The 26846-nt window shown below is 35.6% G+C and overlaps 1 protein-coding gene and 1 long non-coding RNA gene across 2 annotated transcripts; both read right to left on the bottom strand.

Moving 5' to 3' along the window:
* Window positions 1–7591: 7591 nt before the first annotated feature.
* On the bottom strand, window positions 7592–8699 carry LOC146731591 (uncharacterized). The gene is made up of 2 exons (XR_014927102.1): window positions 8609–8699; window positions 7592–7695 (listed from the first exon to the last, which is right to left on the bottom strand). It is a non-coding gene; the product is annotated as an uncharacterized LOC146731591 (long non-coding RNA).
* A 14425-nt stretch (window positions 8700–23124) lies between these two features.
* LOC146731590 (uncharacterized) lies at window positions 23125–24933 on the bottom strand. Its single transcript, XM_085492940.1, has 5 exons — window positions 24802–24933; window positions 24410–24568; window positions 23811–24146; window positions 23282–23758; window positions 23125–23175 (listed from the first exon to the last, which is right to left on the bottom strand). Exons 1-5 carry the CDS (start codon window positions 24931–24933, stop codon window positions 23125–23127), a joined length of 1155 nt encoding a protein of 384 aa, XP_085349066.1.
* Window positions 24934–26846: the final 1913 nt, after the last annotated feature.

The raw sequence follows: 26846 nt of genomic DNA, 5'->3' as shown, positions 1-26846 counted from the left end.
TTACCCGCTCGATAACTACTATGACGCAGATTTCGGGACGTGACTGCGTTGTGTGATTTTTTGTAGATTTCTGCGTCAGCGATCACGTAAAAGAAAATAACGGAGACAGGCCTTCAAGTGTTATGGAAGTAGTGGAAGGTCTTTATTAACTTGCGACATCACCAATGGCAATTCCTGCATAGAATGACACCGTATTGGGAAGAAAATTTAAAATACGGAAACATACATTAATAGAATTCTCACTTGATAGGTTGTTAGGAATATGCACTGCAAATGCACATATCAAATAGTCACAGCAGTTTCTCAAAATCATAGTTTCAGAGTACACAGCATGCATCCCAATGTATTTAAGCTACTTGGCATCAATGGGCCAGCTGATCACTGGCAACAACATCCGAAAATGTCTAAATAAATCTATGATAATTTTGGTTGTCAGGGACAAGAGTACGCTATACATTGGAATACAAACCTCATCAACAAACGTAAATAACTGGAAAAAGATGATACATCCGATCCTCAAAATTACATCTGACTAACATCGGTACAGGAAGACAATGAGATCTGTCCCTGTACCCAGGTTGCATAAGCGCCGATGAAGTTTTGGTGGATTGGACCAGTTCAGTCACTAAAGGCTGCACTGATCCCACATCTGTACTCACCATCGATGTCAGCACCCCAGTGGGAACACGCTGTACCACCGTCAGTGTCTCTGAGGTAGCGACCGCCGCCTCTGTCACCTCAGAGATGGACGGCTGCAAATAAATGCCAGAAATGCTTGATATTTGATGATTTTTTAGCACAAAATTGGCCGTCATTTGGTCATTTTGAATCAGGGTGTGCACAAATTGTGCATATGAATAATATTATTGACTGGCCCTTTAGAGGCGTAATAATGCCTTGCAAAATGGGCATTTGTCGTCTCAATTTACAACCAGTTCTTTACTCGACATTTAGGGCATTTCACAGTTTTTATCGCCTGAATTCATTCTTAGACCTCGTATTTAATGTACGGAGTGACAAAGGTCAGACGTTCTCTCCTTTATAACCCATAAATCAAATAACTGATCACACAAATCATATCCTCTTTACACTTTATATGGCCAGAAATGTCAATGACTGCTTCATACAAGTTTCAATTCACGTGCCGTACTTAAGTCCCAGAAATTAATCTCATTTATTTTAATTTAATTTACAAATATAAGAAAGTGTTCATTTAATTATATTCAAGAGGACAGATACATCCGGGTATTTGCTGTTTGTTACCATTTCGAATACATGCATTAAAAATATATATTATTTACACAGTAAACTATTTTTCGATATCACAATCTACGAGACCTGGGAAGGAGAGCCACACTCTAGATCTAGATTTACCTGTAAGTAAGCAATTGTATACTTTCTACTGTTCTATCTAAAGCAGAATATTGATTTTCTTGGGTTTTGTACATTACAATCACAATGTCTGACATCACAGTCTGCTAGAGAGATAAATTTCAGATATTTTTAGATATCATGCATGTTCTTTTGTGGTATCACTATTATTAGACATACAGGGTGTAGCCATATTGCTGTCGTATACACGTATCTATTCTATTCATGTTTCTACAGCCGTTGAATAGCCGTCAAAAAATCAAATATATTTAGTTTTTAACTATCTATAATTATATGCACTCAATCTGACCCTTTTATCTAGATTTGTTTGGGATGCAATATTATATTTTAAACAATATTGTAACGTTACATACTGCCACAAAAATGCATCAACACAGGTACGGTATGATTGTCTGATTTGCAAAATACATCGATGTAATTTCTGGATTTCTTTTCCTGGTTGTTGACTCTTCACGATGTGCCTCACATAAAACATAACTTTACACCTCTTCGTGTATTTGCGTATGTTTGGTATTACGATATGTTTGTGAATATCTCGGCTTTCGATGATAATTTCGAAAGTTTGAAATGCCTATCGACCGTGTCCAGGTAATGATTTGTTTTGAATGTCGATTGTCGTTGGTTTTTCCATGCTGAGTTTAAGGTGCGTCAGTGGCGACATCTGTCTTTCAAGCCGAGACAGGACAAACATTGACCAATTCATGATTATCATGTTCAATAATTTGGGGTTGGAAACCTGGCATCGCTATTTTAATAAAAACTACATCAACATTTTCTCGCTTCTCTACTCTTGCACCCAAGCAGTCAGCATTTCCTCTTTCCGGGTCAAATCATTATCTCGTCTTGGATGTTTTTTTCATATTCTGTTATTTTTGTCCATGATTGGATAGAAAAAAAAACGAACTACAAATACTCCATGATTTCTTTGAGTTCATTAAAAAATAAAATCGTTTTTGTGGGATGGAAACCTTTTGAGGTCAAACTCCCTCCCCCACCCCACCCCCCCAAACTAAAGAAAATAAGTTTTTTTTATCTGACATCGATCTTTTGACGTTGTCCCTTAATGATAGTTAATACTCGTTGTATCCCCCAAAATGTATCATTGAAACCGCCATTTCGACCACTCCTGTGCCAGCAATCAGTGTTTGGTCGAGCGGTTGGTGTTTTCAATGAGCGCGCGAGAAGAAAAAAACAATAGAATGCGGTCGTTTAGGCGATAAACGGTTGATTATAAAGTGATAAGTTAGGCAAGATGAGCACTGTAGTTCAAGTGATGTTAGCATATTTATAATTTAGTTTTAACTCGTTCCAATATTTATTTACTCACTGTTTACTAAAATATAGAACGTTGTATGTGTCTTCACTTTCATGTTGGTTCTTCTGTCGATTTATCGCAAGCAACAACGTGATTTTTCACTTGGGATTTCCATAAAAATAACATGAATCGTTATGGAATTAATACGCACAACATCTCACCATGTTTGAACTTTTAAATTGACACTAAGCAAGGTTTTTTATAGTAGCACTTCTATGGATTGACGTACTTGAATGAATGGGTTCAGTTATCAGTTTTCACTGATGTCTCATTAACTGGCCCTCTAGAGGCGAAATAACGCCCTGCAAAATGGACGTTTGTCGTCTATTTCACAACCTGTTTTTTTTACTCGATATTTAGAACATTTTGCAGTTTTTATCGTCATAATTCATTCTTAGATCTCGAATTGAATGTACAGAGTGACAAAATCCAGACCTCTGCTCCCCTACAACCCATAAATCAAATAACTGATCACCCAAATCATATTCTAATTACACTTTATATGGCCAGAAATGTCAATGACTACTTCAAACAGGTCTCAATTCACGTGCCGTACTTAAGTTCCAGAAATTAATCTCATTTATTTTAATTTAATTTACAAATAGAAAAAAATGTTCATTTAAGGATGTATGCTACAAAATAAAAAATCTATGGAAAATCGTTTAAAATACTACAGATGTAGAGGAAATATTACTCTAAACTTATAGAAAAGAAAAAGAACATGGGGTTAATGTACTAATTTTTAAGATACACAACTCACAATTATGCTGAGTCAGCATTTTTAAGTAGCTTTCATAAATAACTTAAGTTGTCATTTATACTCAGTCTTAATCCAAATTTTTACTCAAATTGGTTTTATCCTATCAGCACATAATATGAGTTCATATTTAAATTCAATTCTAATGAATTTAAGAAATTACCTATTTAAAGAAAACAATAGTTTCCTTCATTTGGTTTTGTATTTTAGATACAAAAATTCATAGAAACTGTCCTACAAAAAATTTCATCCATGGAAATCTCTTGAAATTGTGTATATGTTGAGTACTTCTGAAGTTATTCCATATTATACATTGAAAATGGTATGCTTATGCACTACTTTTTGAGAAAAAAATAGTTTAATTGTCAGTTTCAATAATCTTGGTGGCCATTTTGGATCATTTACGTGACCTTTGACCTTTGTCAGTGCCCTTGTCAAGGGCTCATACCACTAATTGAAACTCCATAGACGACAATGTTAACATATGATGAGATTGCTATATGAAAATAATAAACAAAGTTGAACACATAGCTCTAAAATGGGAAATCAACATGCCTGTAATCAACCACATGAAAAAAACACATGTTGGCCAGCTCAAACTCTCGCAAAACTCGGGTAAACAAGACACACCTACTGTATTTGGACTGCACCTAGAGAAATCACTGGAAAAACACCTAGATTAGAACATCCAAATACACACAGAATAATCCCACAGGTATACAGCCGCTAAGTAGTAAACAAAAGACCACATGTTAGTCTCACCTCTGACCCAGGTGATCGCGCCCTCAAACAAGGAACACCTGAGAAAAAAATATTAAAAAAATGTCATTGGTTCTTGCTAGGCATTTAAATTGATTAGTGGCATGAGACCTTAATATACATACCGGGGTACATCAAATATGGTCATTTACATCCAACATCAGTAGATTATATTGTTTTATATATGAAGTACAGTTTATATATATTGGCTGGGTGCTTGGGAGAATATTCTTACCTTTCATTGGAAATATAGAAATTCAAAGTGAAGCCACTAATGCACTGAAGTATTATTTTTTTCTGAGGGATACTGATGAAAGCATTGTATTCTCAGTTAGGGCACAGGTGTGTATGGTGGTGGGAGGGGTGTGGTGTGCTGTAACATACATACAAGGCAGAGTATGACTAGTGTAACATACATGAAGTGACAAAAAAATCAGTATTGTTTAGTTGTAAGTAATATTTATATTGTGTTCTGTTTTTTTAAATATTCATATATCGATAAATAAATAAAAGTGGTCCATAAATACTAATATAATTAAATATTTCACATATTTTAAAATCATATAACACTTGCTTTATCATTTTATGAATATACAAATGTATAAATCTGGATATAAATACATATATTTAGATACAATGGACAAGAAAAAGTGTTTTCTTTTCTGAAAATATGCCAATATGCCTGTTAATTAAAAAAATAATATAAAATTGAAAAATACTGATAGCATCACTGAATGACACCCCCCAACATTACATGAATAATCCCATTTTCACCCTATGAGACATTTACATACCAAATATCAGTCTAGTGTTCTCAAATAAGTCATGTAACGAATGGATGGATTAGTGAACTAAAAAAATATCACAAGAGTCATTAATCATTGTTTTAAATATAGTTACTTCTTTTCAAAAAAAAACTGTGATAGTGACAAGAATGTTTTTTATGTTTGATTACCCGTGGATGACCAAAATAATCTTCACTAAGCAACTTCACCAATCCATCTATCCCTCCTCTGCTATAAGCCAAGTTCAAGTGACAAAAAGCCAGACCAGAAGCAGCTTTTTTCTCATGCATACACTTTATAATTACCTTCTTACTTATTAGTTGACTAAGAGAAGACAGATTTTTCTTTTTACACAAAAGAAGTTCAAGAGCTTCTATAATAAAATCAACAGAGAAGCTATGTTTACTAATATGGCTGATGTCAGCATTACATTTACCAATCAATTGTTGAAGCATATGTACATCATGTTTTACATTGTGAGCACTGTATTCAGTGTGTAAATAATCATTAACCAGGTTTTCTTCAGAGTAAGATGATCGAGGTGGAAAAAATTCACGAAATACAGAGAGGGTATCAGAAAAGCAGCAATGTTTATGTTTCAGTTTGTCTAAAAGACCATATCTTTGCACATAACTAACCAGAATCCTAGCATCAAAATTCTTACAGTTATGTGCAACTAACACAGAATTTAATGGAATCCATTATATAAAACTCTCAAGAACATCTTTCTGTGATAATGTTGGTACTAAATTAAAGTTATGAAACAGTTTACCACATGTATATGTCAACTCAGTTACTTTGGATGCTGCTGGATGTATTGGCTGACAGGGGTCAACATACTCATCAAATATTTTACCATCATAAGATGCAGTAATCTGACAAATTGAGGAATCAATACCAAATGATGTTGTTTCAAGATCAAATACAACAACAGGAGAATCTTTAAGTATTTTTACTGGAAAACTTACAGGAGCATTAACTGGTTCAGGAATACATGTAATATCAATGTTATTTCTAATTGCAATGTTTGTGTTGTATGTGTCACCTTCTCTTAACTCAGTAGCATTACATTTTTTGTTTCGCTCCTCTTTTAATTGTATACGTCTAAGTTTGTATTTTTTGTTTTCTGTCTGCATCTTTCTTTTTCTTGCTTTATTGTCTAGTTTTATTCCCCTCATATGTGAAACAATTCCAGGAGATAGTCAATTTTCTTTGTTAACACTACAAACATATGTGTATCCACTATTTTTCTGTGAAACTGCTGCTGCAATGCGGATATTTAAACTTTCTGATTTACTGTAATGTCTGTTTTTTGGTGCTTTAGAAGCAACTGTGTTATGAAAGATTTCATTGGATTGTTTTGAACTCATAAGAGAAAGTTTATTTGCACATGCAGCATAAATTTCAAAAATAGATTTTAAATCTTTACGCAATTCTACCTCAGAAAGATCTTTACCATATGGAAGACGTTTGTGGCAGTAAGTATCTGGCTGATGTTGGTAACCATACCATTTACGATCACATGATTCATGAGATCCAAATGCATGGGGAACAATGGCAAGCAAGTTTTGATTGATTAAAGCTGGCCTACCTTTGCTCTGAGTAACAGCATAGGAAAAACATGTTTGAAAATACTTGATAACACGTGGTGTTAATATTTTGTGAGTTTTTGAAAGTTCATATAGTTTATTTCCTAGACCTTTTTTGGTGTGGTTCATATCTGGTCTCTTTTCAATATCTTGGTTAATTTCTGTTCTTAGTTTATGAATGGTTGTTGTATCATCATCCATAGTTAAAGATACTGTTTTAGAACTAGTTTTGTTAATAGTTTTTACCACTTCAACAGCAATATCTCCTTCCATACCTTTGGAACTCCCTGTCCAGTTTTTACGACAGTCATGTTTTCTTGTGTTCATATCCCCATTTTCACAAATTTTGCATCCCTTTGAACGCACAGCTTATCACATAATTTGACCAGTTGCTTCCCGTATAGCAGCACCATGACCTGACAGACTGTTATATTCTTTGCCAGAGCCACGGCGCTGCCACGCACCATCAAAGGAAATATCAACTTGATTTTCATGTGAACTAAGTTTTTGTTCTTCAGTTAGAGCTTTAACACACAGTCGTTTTGCAACATTATCAATACCAACACCTGCTTCTCTTTCTTTTTTTCTTTAATGTCTTGTTGTGTATTCCCGGTATATTCAGTGATACAAGGAAGTGATTCACATGAGTCTCTCCCATTCCACTGTGTACCATTCCTATGATAAGAAATAAGAAACAACATAGATTCAACATTTTATAAGATTAGTTTTTGCTGCCCTACATTACTAAAAGTATGACCACCAATATATGAACATAAGAGGTTAATAATTGAGATGAATCCTTAGTTTGGCTGTAAATCTTACCGGTGGCTAATTTGGTATTTACATCAAATATAGGTAATCCTTGGTTTGATTTTGCATTCCTATGTGTCGAACCTGTATACACATGGTTTACAGCACCACATCTCTGGCAAGGTATATACAGTACACTACCAAGACCATATCGTCTATCTTCCTGGCAATCCATCAGAACAAGGTGTTCACAACACACAGCACAGGCTTTTAATCCCTCAGCTAGAACAGACAGCTGTACTATTCTGCGTCCAACATTCCAATTTATAGCACTTTCTGAAGTAACTTCTGTAAAGATAAATCAGATTATCATTACAGTCATCATGTAAATAAATTTCATGCAATTTACACTACTATACTGGCTAACAGATATTGACAACAGTAAGATGTTAACATACTATCTGTACTATGCATAGGAAATGTATGAATATTTACAGAAATAAAAAGAATCCATTATTCCAAAATCATCATTTCTGAAGGAGCCATAGGCAAAACAGAAACTCTCCCACATTCAGATAAGGTACATGTAAAAATAACAATAATGAAAATGTTTAGATCATGGCTTATTTTCAGAAAAAAACATTTATTGGGAGAAAATGTCCAAAAATATATATTACAATGTATTTTGGAACAAAAATATTTGACACAATAACAAATAGAAAAAATAAAATTGAAGTATCTACTATAATATGCAAGTATTTTAATTTTAATTTCCTTAACACAACCGCAAGTTCATCATGTTACATGTTAATTTTTTTCTGAAGAGTAAACAGATGAAATTTCAATGCTCTAAATTTATAACACTAGGAAAATAAGTAAATGGATTTCAAAACAGCAAAATATAGACAATATTTGAACATGCTGTTTATTCATAGTTAAAATTGTATCCCCTTGGTTATATGGAAGTGTGAGGACAATCATGCCCTCAAATTGGGAGTTTTGTGCGTATAGTTAAAATTATCAGTTCGCAGTTGAAGGCGCCTCGTCATAAACAGACAAACTTCGTTGTCAAATATTTTTTTATCACAATTTCTGTATTTAGTGAAATTAGGAAAAAATAAACACTGTTTCCCCAAAAATAAGCATAATCCGATGTCCATAAAACAAATAAAATGCGAAAATATATTGATTCGAGTTGTGGATACAGTTGCAGACGACTCAACCAAAGTTTACGTCGCATACTGACACCGTACGTCCGTACCTGAATTTGATTCTAAAACTACTTCAGCAACTTTCTTATGTTGGCGGTTCGCCAGGATAACTGCCAATCTTCTTCTCTTCTCTTTCCCGGTCAAAAATCCTTTAAATTTACGTGCTTTTGGCGATCGCGAAGCGTACTTGCTTGTTGTGGCAGCCATCTTGAAAGTCTGCTTCAAATGCGAAGAACGTATGCGCAGTGCATTTCCGCGCATACAACCTTTATTATATTCAAGAGGACAGATACATCCGGGTATTTGCTGTTTGTTACCATTTCGAATACCTGCATTAAAAATATATGTTATTTACACAGCAAACCATTTTTCGATATCACAGTCTACCAGACCTGGAAAGGAGAGCCACACTCTAGATCCTGACTTACTTGTAAGTTAGCCAATTTATACGTTCTGGCGTTTTTCTAAAGCTATATATTCATATTTTAATAACCGGTTTTCCTCGCGAAAAATGTTGTAGTTTTTACATTAGAAACCATGTCGAAAATCACAGTATGCTAGAGAGATAAATTTAGGATATTTTTAGATATCATGCATGTTCTTTTGTGGTATCACTATTATTAGACATACATGGTGTAGCCATATTGCTGTCTATACACGTATCTATTCTGTTCATGTTTCTACAGCCGTCGAATAACCGTCAAAGAATCAAATATATTTAGTTTTTAACTATCTATATATGAACTCAATCTGACCTTTTTACCTAGATTTGTTTGGGATGCAAAATGTTATTTTAAACAATATTGTAACGTTACGTACTGGCACAAAAATGCATCAACACAAGTACAGTATGATTGTCTGATTTGCAAAATACATCGATGTAATTTCTGGATTTCTTTTCCTGATTGTTGACTCTTCACGATGTGCCTCACATCAAACATAACTTTACACCTCTTCGTGTATTTGCGTATGTTTGGTATTACAATATGTTTGTGAATATCTCGTCTTTCGACGATAATTTCGAAAATTTAAAATGCCTATCGACCGTGTCCAGGTAATAATTTGTTTTGAATGTCGATCTTCATTGGTTTTTTCATGCTGAGTTTAAGGTGCATCGGTGGCGACATCTGTCTTTCAAGCCGAGACAGGACAAACATTGACCAATTCATGGTTATCATGTTCAGTAATTTGAGGGTTGGAAACCTGGCACCGCTATTTTAATAAAAACTACATCAACATTTACTCGCCTCTCTACTCTCGCACCCAAGCCATCAGCATTTCCCTGTTCACGTAAATATTTCGATAATCATTACTGAAAGGAGCGAACGACCCTATATATAAATGGAACACAGTCCCGCTCCATCAGCATTTTTTGGAACTCAGTCAATTCACATTACATATGTATGATAAATTAACATAGACTAATTTGCTTTAAAGCTGTTTGTTTCTCTTCCACACATCCATCCCAATTCCACAAAATAAAATAAAATATTACATTTCATTCGCTAAAATCAGAACAATTACTCAAATAAGTACTCACGTAACAGTTCAAGTTCCCTTCGCGAACTATATAAAGTGGCATAAATTTGAAGTGTAGTTCAGCATTTAGGGACAACATCAAAAGTTCAATGTACGATAAAAAACTTAATTCTTTAGCCATTGACGTCATTAACTAGACCCTAGATGCCAGATATCGCCATGCAAAATGTGCGTTTGTCGTCTAATTCACAACCCGATTCTTTAGGGCATTTTGCAGTTTATATTGCCAGAATTCATTCGTAGATCTCACATTCAATATACAGAGTGACAAAAGCCAGACCTCTGTTATAACCCATAAATAAAATGACTGATCACACAAATCATATCCTAGTTACACTTTATATGGCCAGAAATGTCAATGACTGCTTCAAACACACATTCACATTCCGTACTTAAATTCCAGTAACTAATTTCATTTATTGTCAATTTAATATACAATTATATTCAAGATGCCAGACACATTCGGGCTTTTCCTGATTTTTACCATTTTGAATACGCACATTTTCTGATTTTTGCTGGTATATGCAATACAAATATATATTAGTTACACAGCAAACTATTTTTAGATATTACTGTCGAGCAGGATGTAATGTTGTTATCTGATATGTAAACATCGTATCTGTTCCTGCCATCGGCGCATGAGTCATGGTCATTGCTATAAATAAATCACTTGTACTTTAGCATTGAAACGGGTTGTATCCAGTCTTACTTGCTCCCTATTACCCAGGCATTGTTATACGGGGTTGTCAATACGTTACATTGGCGACGACGGATTCAGGAACTCATGGCGTCCGAAAGCGTCCCTCACTATGAACCATTCCAAGTCCACGAGGAACCTAGCACCTGTGGAAAAAGGTGGGAGGAATGGTTGGAAGGATTTCAAATCCTGATGATCGCGTGTGACATCACGAGCACTAAGAGAAAACGAGCTCTACTTATCCACTACGCAGGGAAAGAAGTACGACGTGAAATCAAAGCACTCCCAGACACCGGCGAAGAAGACGATGTCAAGAAACTCATCGAAGCTCTCAACAAACGTTTTGCTCTAAAACGAACGAAAGCGTACGAAAAACACGTGTTTCGTCAAGCAAAGCAAAAAGATGGTGAGTCGATGGATCAGTACCACGCCCGGTTACAACTTCTTGTGGCAAACTGCAATTATGCCAACCCTAACAAGGAAGTTTGCACACAGATCATTGAACACTGTACGTCGCAAAGACTAAGACGGCGAGCATTGAGAGAAGACATGAAGCTAGAAGACTTGTTAAACTTTGCCAGAACGATGGAAGTCTCTGAGTCTCAGGCTGCGGACATCGAGGGCAACCTGCATGCATCAACAGTCAACGCAGTTAGCCGAGGCTTCAAGTCTAAACATAATAAACGTGGAAAACCAAAACGGGTAGCCGTCAATGAATCGCGATCAACCTCTCGATTATGCTACTTTTGTGGGGGCGATTATCCTCATGACGGTCCGTGCCCGGCAAAAGGCAAGAAATGTAAATTATGCGGGAAAGATGGACATTTTGCCAAAGTTTGCAGATCCAAACCAAACAAGGAAAGAGACCGCAGACCAAAACGATCTATAAGGCGAGTGGACGCTGACACAGATTCGAGTAGTGAGTCCAGCCAAGACACCGACCAAGCGATATACGTATTCGGTATACGCACAGAAACTATTCACGCAACCAAGGCAAAGTTTCCAACAGCTGACATCACAATTCACGGTAAGAAAATTAAATTCTTGATTGATACTGGTGCAGCGATCAACATAATGGATGAAAGTGACTTTGAAAAGCTTAACGGGAAAGTCAAGTTGAGACAGACTTATACAAAAGTATTTCCATACAAGAGTCAATATCCAATCGAAACCCTAGGCGAATTCCGGACAGACATCAAATGTAAAACGAATACTGGAAGAAAATTGCTATCGAATATATTAATTCATGTCGTCAAGCGCAGCGGTAATTTCGGGGAATCGCTACTAAGTTTTCAGACAGCAGAAGATTTGGGACTCATACAAATAATTAAACAAGTCGGGAGACAGACTGCAACAGGCAAGCTAGTGAGCGAATATACTGATTTATTCACAGGCCTAGGCAAAATGACAGATTTCCAAGTAAAGCTACACATAGACGAGACTGTTCAGCCTGTAGCCCAACCGCATCGTCGCATTCCGTTTCATATTCGCGAAAAAGTCGAAAAGAAAATTGCAGAAATGGAAGCCGCCAACATAATCGAAAAGGTCGACGAAGCAACACCATGGATATCGCCAATTGTTGTTGTTCCTAAACCAAAGAATCCAGACGATATACGGATATGTGTTGACATGAGACGCGCGAATGAAGCCATCAAACGCGAGAGACACATCATGCCGACGACTGATGAAATCATTCAAGATCTGAACAACTCCATAGTGTTTTCCAAACTTGATCTGAATCAAGGCTATCATCAACTCGAGCTAACACCGGCATCGAGGTACATTACTACGTTTAGTACACACGTTGGTCTACGCCGTTATAAGCGACTCAATTTTGGAATATCATCGGCATCAGAAATATTCCAAAACGCTATTAGACAATCAATCGAGGGTATACCAGGCGCAAAGAACATTAGCGATGATATACTCATACACGGCAAAACGCAGGAAGACCATCAAAACAGTCTGAAAGCTGTATTCCAACGACTACGCGAAAGAAAACTTACTCTAAACAGACGAAAATGTGAATTCAACAAATCAAATCTCATATTTTACAGTCATCGATTTTCAGTGGAAGGTATGTCACCAGACCCAGATAAAGTCGCGGCTGTCAAGAATGCCGAAGCCCCAACAAACGCAACTGAGGTGAGAAGTTTACTCGGTATGGTAACATATTTCTCACGATTTATACCCGACCTAGCGACTATTACGCAACCCCTTCGATTATTAACCGTAAAAGACGCGGTATGGGAATGGTCGAGTACTCATCGTAATGCGCTCAACACGATCAAAGATCGATTAACATGCAATTCATTCATGGCATACTTTGATCCGAATAAAGACACATGAATCGTAGTAGACGCAAGCCCTGTTGGTCTAGGAGCAATGCTCACTCAGAAAAATGGTGATGAAGACGCACCACGAGTTCTGTGTTACGCGAGCAGATCACTTACTCCAGTCGAACAGAGATATTCTCAGACAGAACGCGAGGCGTTAGCTGTTGTATGGGCTTGTGAGCATTATCATTTATACGTATATGGCAAACCTGTAACCATAGTAACCGATCACAACCCGCTAGAGCGTCTCTACAACAACCCAAATGCTAAACCACCAGCCAGAATCGAGAGATGGGCTCTACGGCTACAAGACTTTTTATTCAAGATCGTGTATAGGCCGGGAAAAGACAATCCAGCTGATTACATGTCGAGACACCTGAACACGAAAAGCACGCCAAACAGGAGACAAGAGAAAGTCACTGAAGAATATATCAACTTTATCGCTGGTCATGCAGCACCCACGGCGCTAACCTTGGATGAAATCAAAGAAGAAACGAAATCTGATCCTACACTGCAAGCCGTAACCATGGCGATTAAAACTGGTAGATGGTACGACCACACGAATTCTTCAGACATCGATTCTACAGACATCGACCGAATTTCTTTCGAAATGCTGCGAAAAGAAAGAGAATCTCTAACACTGGTGTCAACTCAAGATCTAATTTTACGCGGATCACGAATTATCATTCCGAAATCGTTACAAGAGCGGACAGTTAGTCTTGCCCACGAAGGACACCAGGGTGTAGTCAAAACGAAAAGATTACTGAGAGAAAAAGTTTATTTTCCCAACATTGACAAGCTGGTGGAAAATAAAATCAAAACCTGTTTAGCCTGTCAAGCTGCCACACAACAAAATAGGCGCGAACCGTTACAAATGACATCACTTCCTAACTACGCATGGCAACACGTGTCGATGGACTTCTGTGGGCCGTTCCCCAGCGGAGATTATTTACTCGTGATAATAGATAACTATTCCAGATTTGTTGTTGTTGAAATAATACGATCTACTTCATCGCGAATCGTAATTCCGATACTCGACAAAGTATTCTCGGAATATGGTATCCCTGAAATCGCAACATCAGACAATGGACCGCCGTTCCAGGGCCACGAGTTTAGAGACTTTGCAAGACATCTTGGTTTTAAACACCGTAAAGTTACTCCCCTATGGCCACAGGCAAACGGAGAGGCGGAACAAATGATGAGAACGCTAGGAAAAGCCATCCGCACAGCGCAAGTTGAAGGGAAGTCGTGGAAACACGAAATGTACACATTTCTGAGAAATTATCGTGCGACACCACACAGCACTACTGGTATATGCCCAGCTACAGAGGTATTTCAACGTCCAATAAACATAAAGTTGCCGAATTTCAATACTTCTAAGAAGCGGGGGAAAATACAACTTCGGGATAAAACTTCAAAACAAAAGATGAAGAAATACGCAGATAAGAGCCGAAATGCGAAAAAGTCGGAAATAAGAGTCGGTGATTCCGTTCTCGTTAAAAACACAAAAAGAGGAAAACTGGAAACGCCGTTTCTCGCTAAGCCATATGAGGTCACAGTACAGAAAGGAAGTATGATAAAAGCTAAACGCGGTGCGCACAATATTACGCGCAATTCGTCATTCTTCAAATTAATACCTGAAGTTGAAATTAATCACCGCGTCAGCGATCGAGATACTGCCAACTCTGAGGATGAAGAGAACATTTCTCCTGTACCAATGTTATCCCCCGGGACACCACGATCGCCCATGGCACCAGAAATGAGATACCCGACTAGACAACGCAATCCCCCAAAATACTTGGGATGGGAAAAATGAAATAAAGTAACAGTCAGATAGTATAGATAATTAGCATCATAGGAAGTATTTAAGTCATTGTGATGGAGCAGAATAAGCCTCCAGACTTAGTATATCGAGAAAGGAAAAGTCTATCCTTATCTCATAGTTAGTTTTGTTGTTTTAAACTTTGTATTCTTTCGAACATTTTTACAGTCTAGTTAGCAAGCAACCACGAGTTGAGTTTTGGAACAATGTAGACTCTAGAAACTGAAATGCGAAACGTGTTGAACTTTTATTAAGATAAAGAGAGATGTAATGTTGTTATCTGATATGTAAACATCGTATCTGTTCCTGTCATCTGGCGCATGAGTCATGGTCATTGCTATAAATAAATCACTTGTACTTTAGCATTGAAACGGGTTGTATCTAGTCTTACTTGCTCCCTATTACCCAGGCATTGTTATACGGGGTTGTCAATACGTTACACAGACCAGGAAGAAAAACCACTCCCTAGATCCAGATTTACCTGTAGGTTAGCCAAATTATAAGTTCTATCGTTTTTCTAAAGCAGTATATTCATATATTGATAACTGGTATTCCTGGGGGAAAGATGTTTTTATTACAAACATTACAAACCATGTCGGACATCACAGTTTGCCAAAGAGATAAATTTCGGATATTTTTTTTTTAGATATTATGCATGTTGTTTTGTGGTATCACTATTTAATATATTAGATATACATAACCCACATGATGTATCTATGGCGTATCTACTAACCTGATGTAGACTCGAGCAGAATCGCTATGTTTTGACAAAGAGGATTTGACCTAAGTTCAAAAAGAAAAAAATAGACTGAGATACAGTGGGGTACACGGCCAATCAGCTTTTTTTGCAAGTTGAGAAAATACGGTAAGCCAGACGAAGGTACATAATTTTCAGAACCGGAGGTCTTCTCGGAATCATGAATTTCCAACTGTTCCTCGACCCGTCGCCAAATATTTACGGCAACACCTAAATTTGACACTTTGTTTTTTTCTGATGCGGAATAAATTATTTATAAATGTCCATCTCTGTTTGATTTTGTCGTGGCATGTGGCTCGTTTTTACTATCACAGACGGACTGGTTTGTGAAAAACCTTTCACAGATCGAGACCAGCCACTGATCATGACTCAATTTTGATGTCAAATGTTACCGGGCCGACATGACTTTGGCACCGTTATTTCAATAAAAAAAACATAAAAATTGTTCTCGCTACTTTACTCTCGGTCCAAAGGAGTCGGCATTGTCCTATTCAAAATAACGAAATAACGCCATGCAAAATGGGCGTTTGTCGTCTACTTCAAAACCCGATTTATAATCAATATTTAGGGCATTTCACAGTTGTTATCGCCAGAATTCATTTTTAGATCGCACATTCAATGTACAGATTGACAAAAGCCAGACCTCTGCTCCCCTACAACCCATAAATAAAATGACTGATCACACAAATCATATTCTAGTTACACTTTATATGGCCAGAAATGTCAATGACTGCTTCAAACAGGTCTCAATTCACATTCCATACTTAAGTTCCAGTAATTAATTTAATTTAATTTACAAATAGAAAAACAAATTGTTTTTAATTATATTCAACACATCCGGGCATTTCCTGTTTTTTTACCATTTTGAATTCGCACAATTTCTGATTTTTGCTGGTATATGCAATACAAATATATATTAGTTACACAGCAGACCATTTTTAGATATCACTGTCTACCAGACCTGGGAAGGAGAGCCACACTCTACATCCAGAATTACTTGTAAGTTATCAAATGTATACGTTCTGGCGTTTTTTTCTAAAATAATATGTTTATACAAAATGTATATTAAGAACTAATATTCTTTTTTTTTAAATTACAAACCATGTCGGACATCACAGTCACTTTAGGAAATATTTAGATATTATGCATGTTGTTTTGTGGTATCACTATTTTATATATTAGAGATACATAACCCACACGATGAATCTATGGCGTATCTACAGCCGTGAAGTAGACTAGGGCCATTTGTTTATTGAATTAATGAATAGTTTTCAAATATGCTAATTTCAGTATTATTAGAAAATTTATTTGTCAAACAGTGATATCCCTTATCCATATGGTTTAAACTTTAATTGTTCAAACAAATAAATCAACTGATTTGCCACATATGTTATAGCCTAGTGGCAGTTTATTTGGGCAAATGTTTCAGACTTGTCGAATGAATTACTATTTACACTTCGTACTTCAAGCACTTAAACATAGCAAATATTTAGTTTTAATACACAAACACATACACAAAAAGAAGAAAAGTGTGAACAGGTCAAATACGTCCGGTCACGTTCCATGGCACACCATTTAGAGTATATATATATATATATGGTCCTTGTAGAATATAGAAAATTCTGTAGCGGACAACCTTATGTTTTTTTTTCAATTATGTTGTAACAAAGCGTATTTGGCGCAAATTGATAGGTTGTCGCTCCATCCAATCACCAGTGTCCATTCAAGTACATTTTCTTCACAATTATTCACTCAAGCAACATCGGTATATTTTGACAAAGAGGATTTGACCTCAGTTCAAAAAGGAAAAAAATATACTGAGATACAGTGGGGTACGCAGCCAATCAGCTTTTTCTTTGCGAGTTGAGAAAATAAGGTAAGCCAGACGAGGGTAGATAATTTTCAGAACCGGAATCATGAATTTCCAACTGTTCCTCGACCCGTCGCCAAATATTTACGGCAACACCTAAATTTGACACTTTATTTTGTTTGTGATGCCGAATAAATTATTTATAAATGTCAAGCTCTGTTTGATTTTGTCATGGCATGTGGCCCGTTTTTACTATCACAGAGGAACTGGTTTGGGAAGAACTTTTACAGATCGAGACCAGCCACTGATCATGACTCAATTTTGATGTCAAATGTTACAGGGCCGATATGGCTTTGGCGTCGTTATTTCAATAAAAAACACTTCAAAATTGTTCTCGCTTCTCTATTTTCGGTCCAAAGGAGTCGGCATTGCCCTATTCACGTAACTGTCTCATAATCATTACTGAAAGGAACGAGCGACCCTGGATATAAACGGCTCCATCAGTCATTTCACATCACACATGTATGATAAAGTCATATAGACTAATTTTCTCTAAAGGTGTTTGTTTCTCTTACTTTATCCACAGTAACACTTCCATCCCAATTCCATGAAATAAAATAAAATATAACATTTCATTCGCTAAAATCAGAACAAGCGCCCAAATATGCACTCGCGTAACAGGGGGCAGAGTTTAAGTTGCATTTGCGAACTATACAAAGTGGCATTACTTTAATAATAGTTAATAATTTTGTTTTAACTCGTACACTATTTACACTGTTTACTAAACGCTAAAACGTTGTATGTGTCTTCACTTTCGAGTTAGTTCTTTTGTTGATTTATCACAACCAACAATATGATTTTTCATTTGGGATTTCAAAAAACTTAACATGAATCGTTATGGAATTCATACGCACAACATCTCACGATATTTGAACTTTTAAATTGTCAGTAAATAATGTCCTCCATAGTAATACTTCTATGGGGTTGACCGCCGCCTCTGTCACCTCAGAGATGGCCGGCTGCAAATAAATGCCAGAAATGCTTGATATTTGATGATTTTTTTTAGCACAAAATTGGCCGTCATTTGGTCATTTTGAATCAGGATGTGCACAAATTGTGCATATGAATAATATTATGTATGATGTATGTGTGTAGTTTGAATGTGATTGGTCCATGCATTCTATTGTAGTTTTAAATTGTACAATATATATTTACTCACTGTTTACTAAAAGCCTCAGAGATGGCCGGCTGCAAATAAATGCCAGAAATGCTTGATATTTGATGATTTTTTTTAGCACAAAATTGGCCGTCATTTGGTCATTTTGAATCAGGATGTGCACAAATTGTGCATATGAATAATATTATGTATGATGTATGTGTGTAGTTTGAATGTGATTGGTCCATGCATTCTATTGTAGTTTTAAATTGTACAATATATATTTACTCACTGTTTACTAAAAGCTAGAATGTTGTATGTGTCTGCACTTTCAGGTTATCGCAACCAACAACGTGGTTTTTCATTTGGGATTTCAGGAAACTTAACATGAGTCGTTATGGAATTCATATGAACAACATCTCATCATATTTGAACTTTCAAATTGTCATAACAAGATCTTCAATAGTAGTATTTCTATGAGATTGATGTACTGGAATGAATGGGTTAAGTGATCAGTTTTCACTGATGACGGCATTGACTTGCCCTTTAGAGGCGTAATAATGCCTTGCAAAATGGGCATTTGTTGTTTCAATTTACAACCAGTTCTTTACTCGACATTTAGGACATTTCACAGTTTTTATCCCCTGAATTCATTCTTAGACCTCGAATTTAATGTACGGAGTGACAAAGGTCAGACGTCCTCTCCCTTATAATCCATAAATCAAATAACTGATCACACAAATCATATCCTATTTACACTTTATATGACCAGAAATGTCAATGACTGCTTCATACAAGTTTCAATTCACGTGCGTACTTAAGTTCCAGAAATTAATCTTATTTATTTTAATTTAATTTACAAATATAAGAAAGTGTTCATTTAATTATATTCAAGAGGACAGATACATCCGGGTATTTGCTGTTTGTTACCATTTCGAATACATGCATTCTATTCTATCTAAAGCAGTATATTGATTTTCATGGGTTTGGTACATTACAATCACAATGTCTGACATCACAGTCTGCTAGAGAGATAAATTTAAAATATTTTTAGATATCATGCATGTTCTTTTGTGGTATCACTATTATTAGACATACAGGGTGTAGCCATATTGCTGTCGTATACATGTATCTATTCTATTCATGTTTCTACAGCCGTTGAATAGCCGTCAAAGAATCAAATATATTTAGTTTTTAGCTATCTATAATTATATGCACTCAATCTGACCCTTTTATCTAGATTTGTTTGGGATGCAATATTTTATTTTAAACAATATTGTAACGTTACGTACTGCATAAATGCATAAACACAAGTACGGTATGATTGTCTGATTTGCAAAATACATCGATGTAATTTCTGGATTTCTTTTCCTGGTTGTTGACTCTTCACGATGTGCCTCACATATAACATAACTTTACACATCTTCGTGTATTTGCGTATGTTTGGTATTGCAATATGTTTGTGAATATCTCGTCTTTCGATGATAATTTCGAAAATTTGAAATGCCTATCGACCGTGTCCAGGTAATAATTTGTTTTGAATGTCGATTGTCGTTGGTTTTTCCATGCTGAGTTTAAGGTGCGTCAGTGGCGACATCTGTCTTTCAAGCCGAGACAGGACAAACATGGACCAATTCATGATTATCATGTTCAGTAATTTGGGGGTTGGAAACCTGGCATCGCTATTTTAATAAAAACTACATCAACATTTTCTCGCTTCTCTACTCTCGGACCCAAGCAGTCAGCATTTCCCTGTTCACGTATATATTTCGATAATCATTACTGAAAGGAGGGAGCGACCCTATATATAAATGGAACACAGTCCCGCTCCATCAGCATTTTTTGGAACACAGTCAATTCACATTACATATGTATGATAAATTCACATAGATTAATTTGCTTTAAAGCTGTTTGTTTCTCTTCCACACTTCCATCCCAATTCCAAAAAATAAAATAAATATTACATTTCATTCGCTAAAATCAGAACAATAACCCAAATAACTACTCACATAACAGAGGACACAGTTCAAGTTGCGTTCGCGAACTATATAAAGTGGCATAAATTTGAAGTGTTGTTCAGCATTTAGGCACAACATCAAAAGTTCAATGTAGGATAACAAACTTAATTCCTTTAGTCACCCCCACCGAAACTCAATTGATAAATATTGATCATGTCGTCAGACTACATTCACCATTAAATACAAATTAATAATCGAACATTAGTATGGCATAGCAGTTATTTCTAGGTCCATGCCCTGAAATTGACGTCATTTGACGCAAATATTTTCACCCGGGTCAAATCATTATCTCGTCTTGGATGTTTTGTTTTCATATTCTGTTATTTTTGTCCATGATTGGATAGAAAAAAAACGAACTACATATACTCCATGATTTCTTTGAGTTCATTAAAAAATAAAATCGTTTTTGTGGGATGGAAACCTTTTGAGGTTAAACTACCCCCCCCCCCATCCCACCCCCAAACTAAAGGAAATAAGTTTTTTTATCTGACATCGATCTTTTGACGTTGTCCCTTAATGATAGTTAATACTCGTTGTATCCTCCAAAGTGTATCATTGAAACCGCCATTCCGACCACTCCTGTGCCAGCAATCAGTGATTGGTCGAGCGGTTGGTGTTTTCAATGAGCGCGCGAGAAGAAAAAAACAATAGAATGCGGTCGTTTAGACGATAAACGGTTGATTATAAAGTGATAAGTTAGGCAAGATGAGCACTGTAGTTCAAGTGATGTTAGCATATTTATAATTTAGTTTTAACTCGTTCCAATATTTATTTACTCAGTGTTTACTAAAATATAGAACGTTGTATGTGTCTTCACTTTCATGTTGGTTCTTCTGTCGATTTATCGCAAGCAACAACGTGATTTTTCACTTGGGATTTCCAAACAATTAACATGAATCGTTATGGAATTAATACGCACAACATCGCACCATGTTTGAACTTTTAAGTTGACACTAAACAAGGTCTTTTATAGTAGCACTTCTATGGATTGACGTACTTGAATGAATGGGTTCAGTTATCAGTTTTCACTGATGTCTCATTAACTGGCCCTCTAGAGGCGAAATAACGCCATGCAAAATAGGCGTTTGTCATCTATTTCACAACCTGTTTTTACTCGATATTTAGAATATTTTGCAGTTTTTATCGTCATAATTCATTCTTAGATCTCAAATTGAATGTACAGAGTGACAAAAGCCAGACCTCTGCTCCCCTACAACCCATAAATCAAATAACTGATCACCCAAATCATATTCTAATTACACTTTATATGGCCAGAAATGTCAATGACTACTTCAAAGAGGTCTCAATTCACGTGCCGTACTTAAGTTCCAGAAATTAATCTCATTTATTTTAATTTAATTTACAAATAGAAAAAAAATGTTCATTTAATTAAGGATGTATGCTACAAAATAAAAAATCTATGGAAAATCGTTTAAAATACTACAGGTATAGAGGACATATTACTCTAAACTTATAGAAAAGAAAAAAAACATGGGTTAATGTACTAATTTTTAAGATACACAACTCACAATTATGCTGAGTCAGCATTTTTAAGTAGCTTTCATAAATAACTTAAGTTGTCATTTATACTCAGTCTTAATCCAAATTTTCACTGAAATTGGTTTTATCCTATCAGCACATAATATGAGTTCATATTTAAATTCAATTCTAATGAATTTAAGAAATTACCTATTTAAAGAAAACAATAGTTTCCTTCATTTGGTTTTGTATTTTAGATACAAAATTCATAGAAACTGTCCTACAAAAAATGTCATCCATGGAAATCTCTTGAAATTGTGTATATGTTGAGTACTTCTGAAGTTATTCCATATTATACATTGAAAATGGTATGCTAATGCACTACTTTGTGAGAAAAAAAATAGTTTAATTGTCAGTTTCAATAATCTTGAAGGCCATGTTGGATCATTTACGTGACCTTTGACCTTTGACCTTTGTCATTGCTATATGAAAATAATAAACAAAGTTGAAAACATAGCTCTAAAATGGGAAATCAACATGCCTGTAATCAACCACATGAAAAAAAACACATGTTGGCCAGCTCAAACTCTCGCAAAACTCGGGTAAACAAGACACACCTACTGTATTTGGACTGCACCTAGAGAAATCACTGGAAAAACACCAAGATTAGAACATCCAAATAGACACAGAATAATCCCACAAGTACACAGCCACTAAGTAGTAAACAAAAGACCACATGTTAGTCTCACCTCTGACCCAGGTGATCGCGCCCTCAAACAGGGAACACCTGAGAAAAAAAATATTAAAAAAAAATCATTGGTTCTTGCTAGGCATTTAAATTGAATAAATAAAAAAATGAAAAATACTGATAGCATCACTGAATGACACCCCCCCCCCGAACATTGCATGAATAATCCCATTTTCACCCTATGAGACATTTACATACCAAATATCAGTCTAGTGTTCTCAAAGAAGTCATGTAACGAATGGATGGATTAGTGAACTAAAAAAATATTACAAGAGTCATTAATCATTGTTTTAAATATAGTTACTTCTTTTCAAAAAAAAAACTGTGATAGTGACAAGAATGTTTTTTTATGTTTTATTACCCGTGGATGACCAAAATAATCTTCACTAAGCAACTTCACCAATCCATCTATCCCTCTTCTGCTATAAGCCAAGTTCAAGTGACAAAAAGCCAGACCAGAAGCAGCTTTTTTCTCAGGCATACACTTTATAATTACCTTCTTACTTATTAGTTGACTAAGAGAAGACAGATTTTTCTTTTTACACAATAGAAATTCAAGAGCTTCTATAATAAAATCAACAGAGAAGCTATGTTTACTAATATGGCTGATGTCAACATTACATTTACCAATCAATTGTTGAAGCTTATGTACATCATGTTTTGCATTATGAGCACTGTATTCAGTGTGTAAATAATCATTAACCAGGTTTTCTTCAGAGTAAGATGATCGAGGTGGTACAGAACTAACCAGAATCCTAGCATCAACATTCTTACAGTTATGTGCAACTAACACAGAATTTAATGGAATCCATTCTATAAAACTCTCAAGAACATCTTTCTGTGATAATGTTATGAAAGAGTTTACCACATGTATATGTCAACCCAGTTACTTTGGATGCTGCTGGATGTATTGGCTGACAGGGGTCAACATACTCATCAAATATTTTACCATCATAAGATGCAGCAATCTGACAAATTGAGGAATCAATACCAAATGATGTTGTTTCAAGATCAAATACAACAACAGGAGAATCAGGAATACATGTAATATCAATGTCATTTCTAATTGCAATTTTTGTGTTGTATGTGTCACCTTTTCTTAACTCAGTAGCATTACATTTTTTGTTTCGCTCCTCTTGTAATTGTATACGTCTAAGTTTGTATTGTTTGTTTTCTGTCTGCATCTTTCTTTTTCTTGTTTTATTGTCTAGGTTTATTCCCCTCACCTGTGAAACAATTCCAGGAGATAGTCCAATTTTCTTTGTTAACACTACAAACATATGTGTATCCACTATTTTTCTGTGAAACTGCTGCTGCAATGCGGATATTTAAACTTTCTGATTTACTGTAATGTCTGTTTTTTGGTGCTTTAGAAGCAACAGTGTTATGAAAGCTTTCATTGGCTTGTGTTGAACTCATAAGAGAAAGTTTATTTGCACATGCAGCATAAATTTCAAAAAATAGATTTTAAATCTTTACGCAATTCTACCCCAGAAAGATCTTTACCATATGGAAGACGTTTGTGGCAGTAAGTATCTGGCTGACGTTGGTAACCACACCATTTACGATCACATGATTCATGAGATCCGAATGCATGGGGAACAATGGCAAGCAAGTTTTGATTGATTAAAGCTGGCCTACCTTTGTTCTGAGTAACAGCATAGGAAAAACATGTTTGAAAATACTTGATAACACGTGGTGTTAATATTTTGTGAGTTTTTGAAAGTTCATATAGTTTATTTCCTAGACCTTTTTTGGTATAGTTCATATCTGGTCTCTTTTCAATATCTTAATTTCTGTTCTTAGTTTATGAATGGTTGTTGTATCACCATCCACAGTTAAAGATACTGTTTTAGCACTAGTTTTGTTAATAGTTTTTACCACTTCAACAGCAATATCTCCTTCCATAGTTTTGGAACTCCCTGTCCAGTTTTTACGACAGACAGGTTTTCTTGTGTTCATATCCCCATTTTGACAAATTTTGCATCCCTTTGAACGCACAGCATATCCCATAATTTTACCAGTTGCTTCCCCTGTAGCAGCACCATGACCTGACAGACTGTTATATTCTTTGCCAGAGCCACGGCGCTGACATGCACCATCAAAGGAAATATCAACTTGATTTTCATGTGAACTAAGTTTTTGTTCTTCAGTTAGAGCTTTAACACACAGTCGTTTTGCAACATTCTCAATACCATCACCTGCTTGTCTTTCTCTTTTCTTTAATGTCTTGTGGTGTATACGCGGTATAATCCGTGAGGCAAGAAAGTTATTCACATGAGTCTCTCCCATTCCACTGTGTACCATTCCTATGTTATGAAATAAGAAACAACTTAGATTAACATTGTATAAGATTAGTTTTTGCTGCCCTACATTACTAAAAGTATGATCACCAATATATGAACATAAGAGGTTAATAATTGAGATGAATCCTTAGTTTGGCTGTAAATCTTACCGGTGGCTAATTTGGTATTTACATCAAATATAGGTAATCCTTGGTTTGATTTGGCATTCCTATGTGTCGAACCTGTATACACATGATTTACAGCACCACATCTCTGGCAAGGTATATACAGTACACCACCAAGACCATGTCGTCTCTCTTCCTGGCAATCCATCAGAACAAGGTGTTCACAACACACAGCACAGGCTTTTAATCCCTCAGCTAGAACAGACAGCTGTACTATTCTGCGTCCAACATTCCAATTTATAGCACTTTCTGAAGTAACTTCTGTAAAGATAAATCAGATTATCATTACAGTCATCATGTAAATAAATTTCATGCAATTTGCACTACTATACTGGCTAACAGATATTGACAACAGTAAGATATTAACATACAATCTGTGCTATTCATAGGAAATGTATGAATATTTACAGAAATAAAAAGAAACCATTATTCCAAAATCATCATTTCTAAAGGAGCCATAGGCAAAAGAGAAACTCTCTCACATTCAGATAAGGTACATGTAAAAAATAACAATAATGAAAATGTTTAGGTCATGGCTTATTTTCAGAAAAAACAATTATTGGGAGGAAAATGTCCAAAAATATATATTACAATGTATTTAGAACAAAAATATTTGACACAATAACAAATAGAAAAAATAAAATATAGTATCTACTATAATATGCAAGTATTTTCATTTTAATTTCCTTAAGGTAGCGAGACTATTATTTGTGTTGAAAATTACGATTTTCACATTTATTTATTAATTGATGAAACTCACCATAAACTTTCATATGATAAAGTCAATATAACATAGAATGTCATGTAAGTTGGTTAAAATGTAGATTTTCTGAAGGGAAGCAAGGTAGCCTCAGTAGTGTTTTCCAAAATCAACAACACAGGTTTAATCTGTGTGCCTATAAGTTTCAAAGATAAACTCAAGACAAAGCAATGTTAGGATGTGTTATCAGTAGCTATCTGACACACAATGAGTGTTTCCAAACATTTGAGTGGTTTGTCTCCGCCCCTGTTTGTTTCACAGATTAGTCATTTGCATATGAATGTGTCAGACACAAGGTCACACAGCCACTGAAAAAAATCATTGATTTTGGTGTTTTCATATGCCGAATTTATCCAATTATAGCTATCCCATTCCTTTATTTTTTTGGTTTCCAATAGCCTTACACATTTGGATGTCCCTACACATGGTAAAACAGACCTTGATGGGAAAACAAATTGATTGTGCCGATAAACAAGCTTGAGAATCTTTGCTGTTACTTCATGGACGTTTTCTAGGAGTTTATGTTTTTCAAAATACAAGGTCTTTAACAAAAAATAACGTATACTTATTGTCGTCGGATTAACACCAAATTTTCACAGCTTTAAGGTGACAATGAGAGGAACTTGAATGTGTCCAGACAAACTATTTCATCGATTATTTACCAACGAGTTGTGGTTTGAGTTGAGGGCAATGAGA

The sequence above is a fragment of the Saccoglossus kowalevskii genome, chromosome 18, assembly GCF_978046115.1.
Source record: "Saccoglossus kowalevskii chromosome 18, keSacKowa6.1, whole genome shotgun sequence".
Lineage (NCBI taxonomy): Eukaryota > Metazoa > Hemichordata > Enteropneusta > Harrimaniidae > Saccoglossus > Saccoglossus kowalevskii.
The sequence above is the reverse complement of the archived record's forward strand: the minus strand, read 5'-3'. Positions and strand labels throughout refer to the sequence as shown.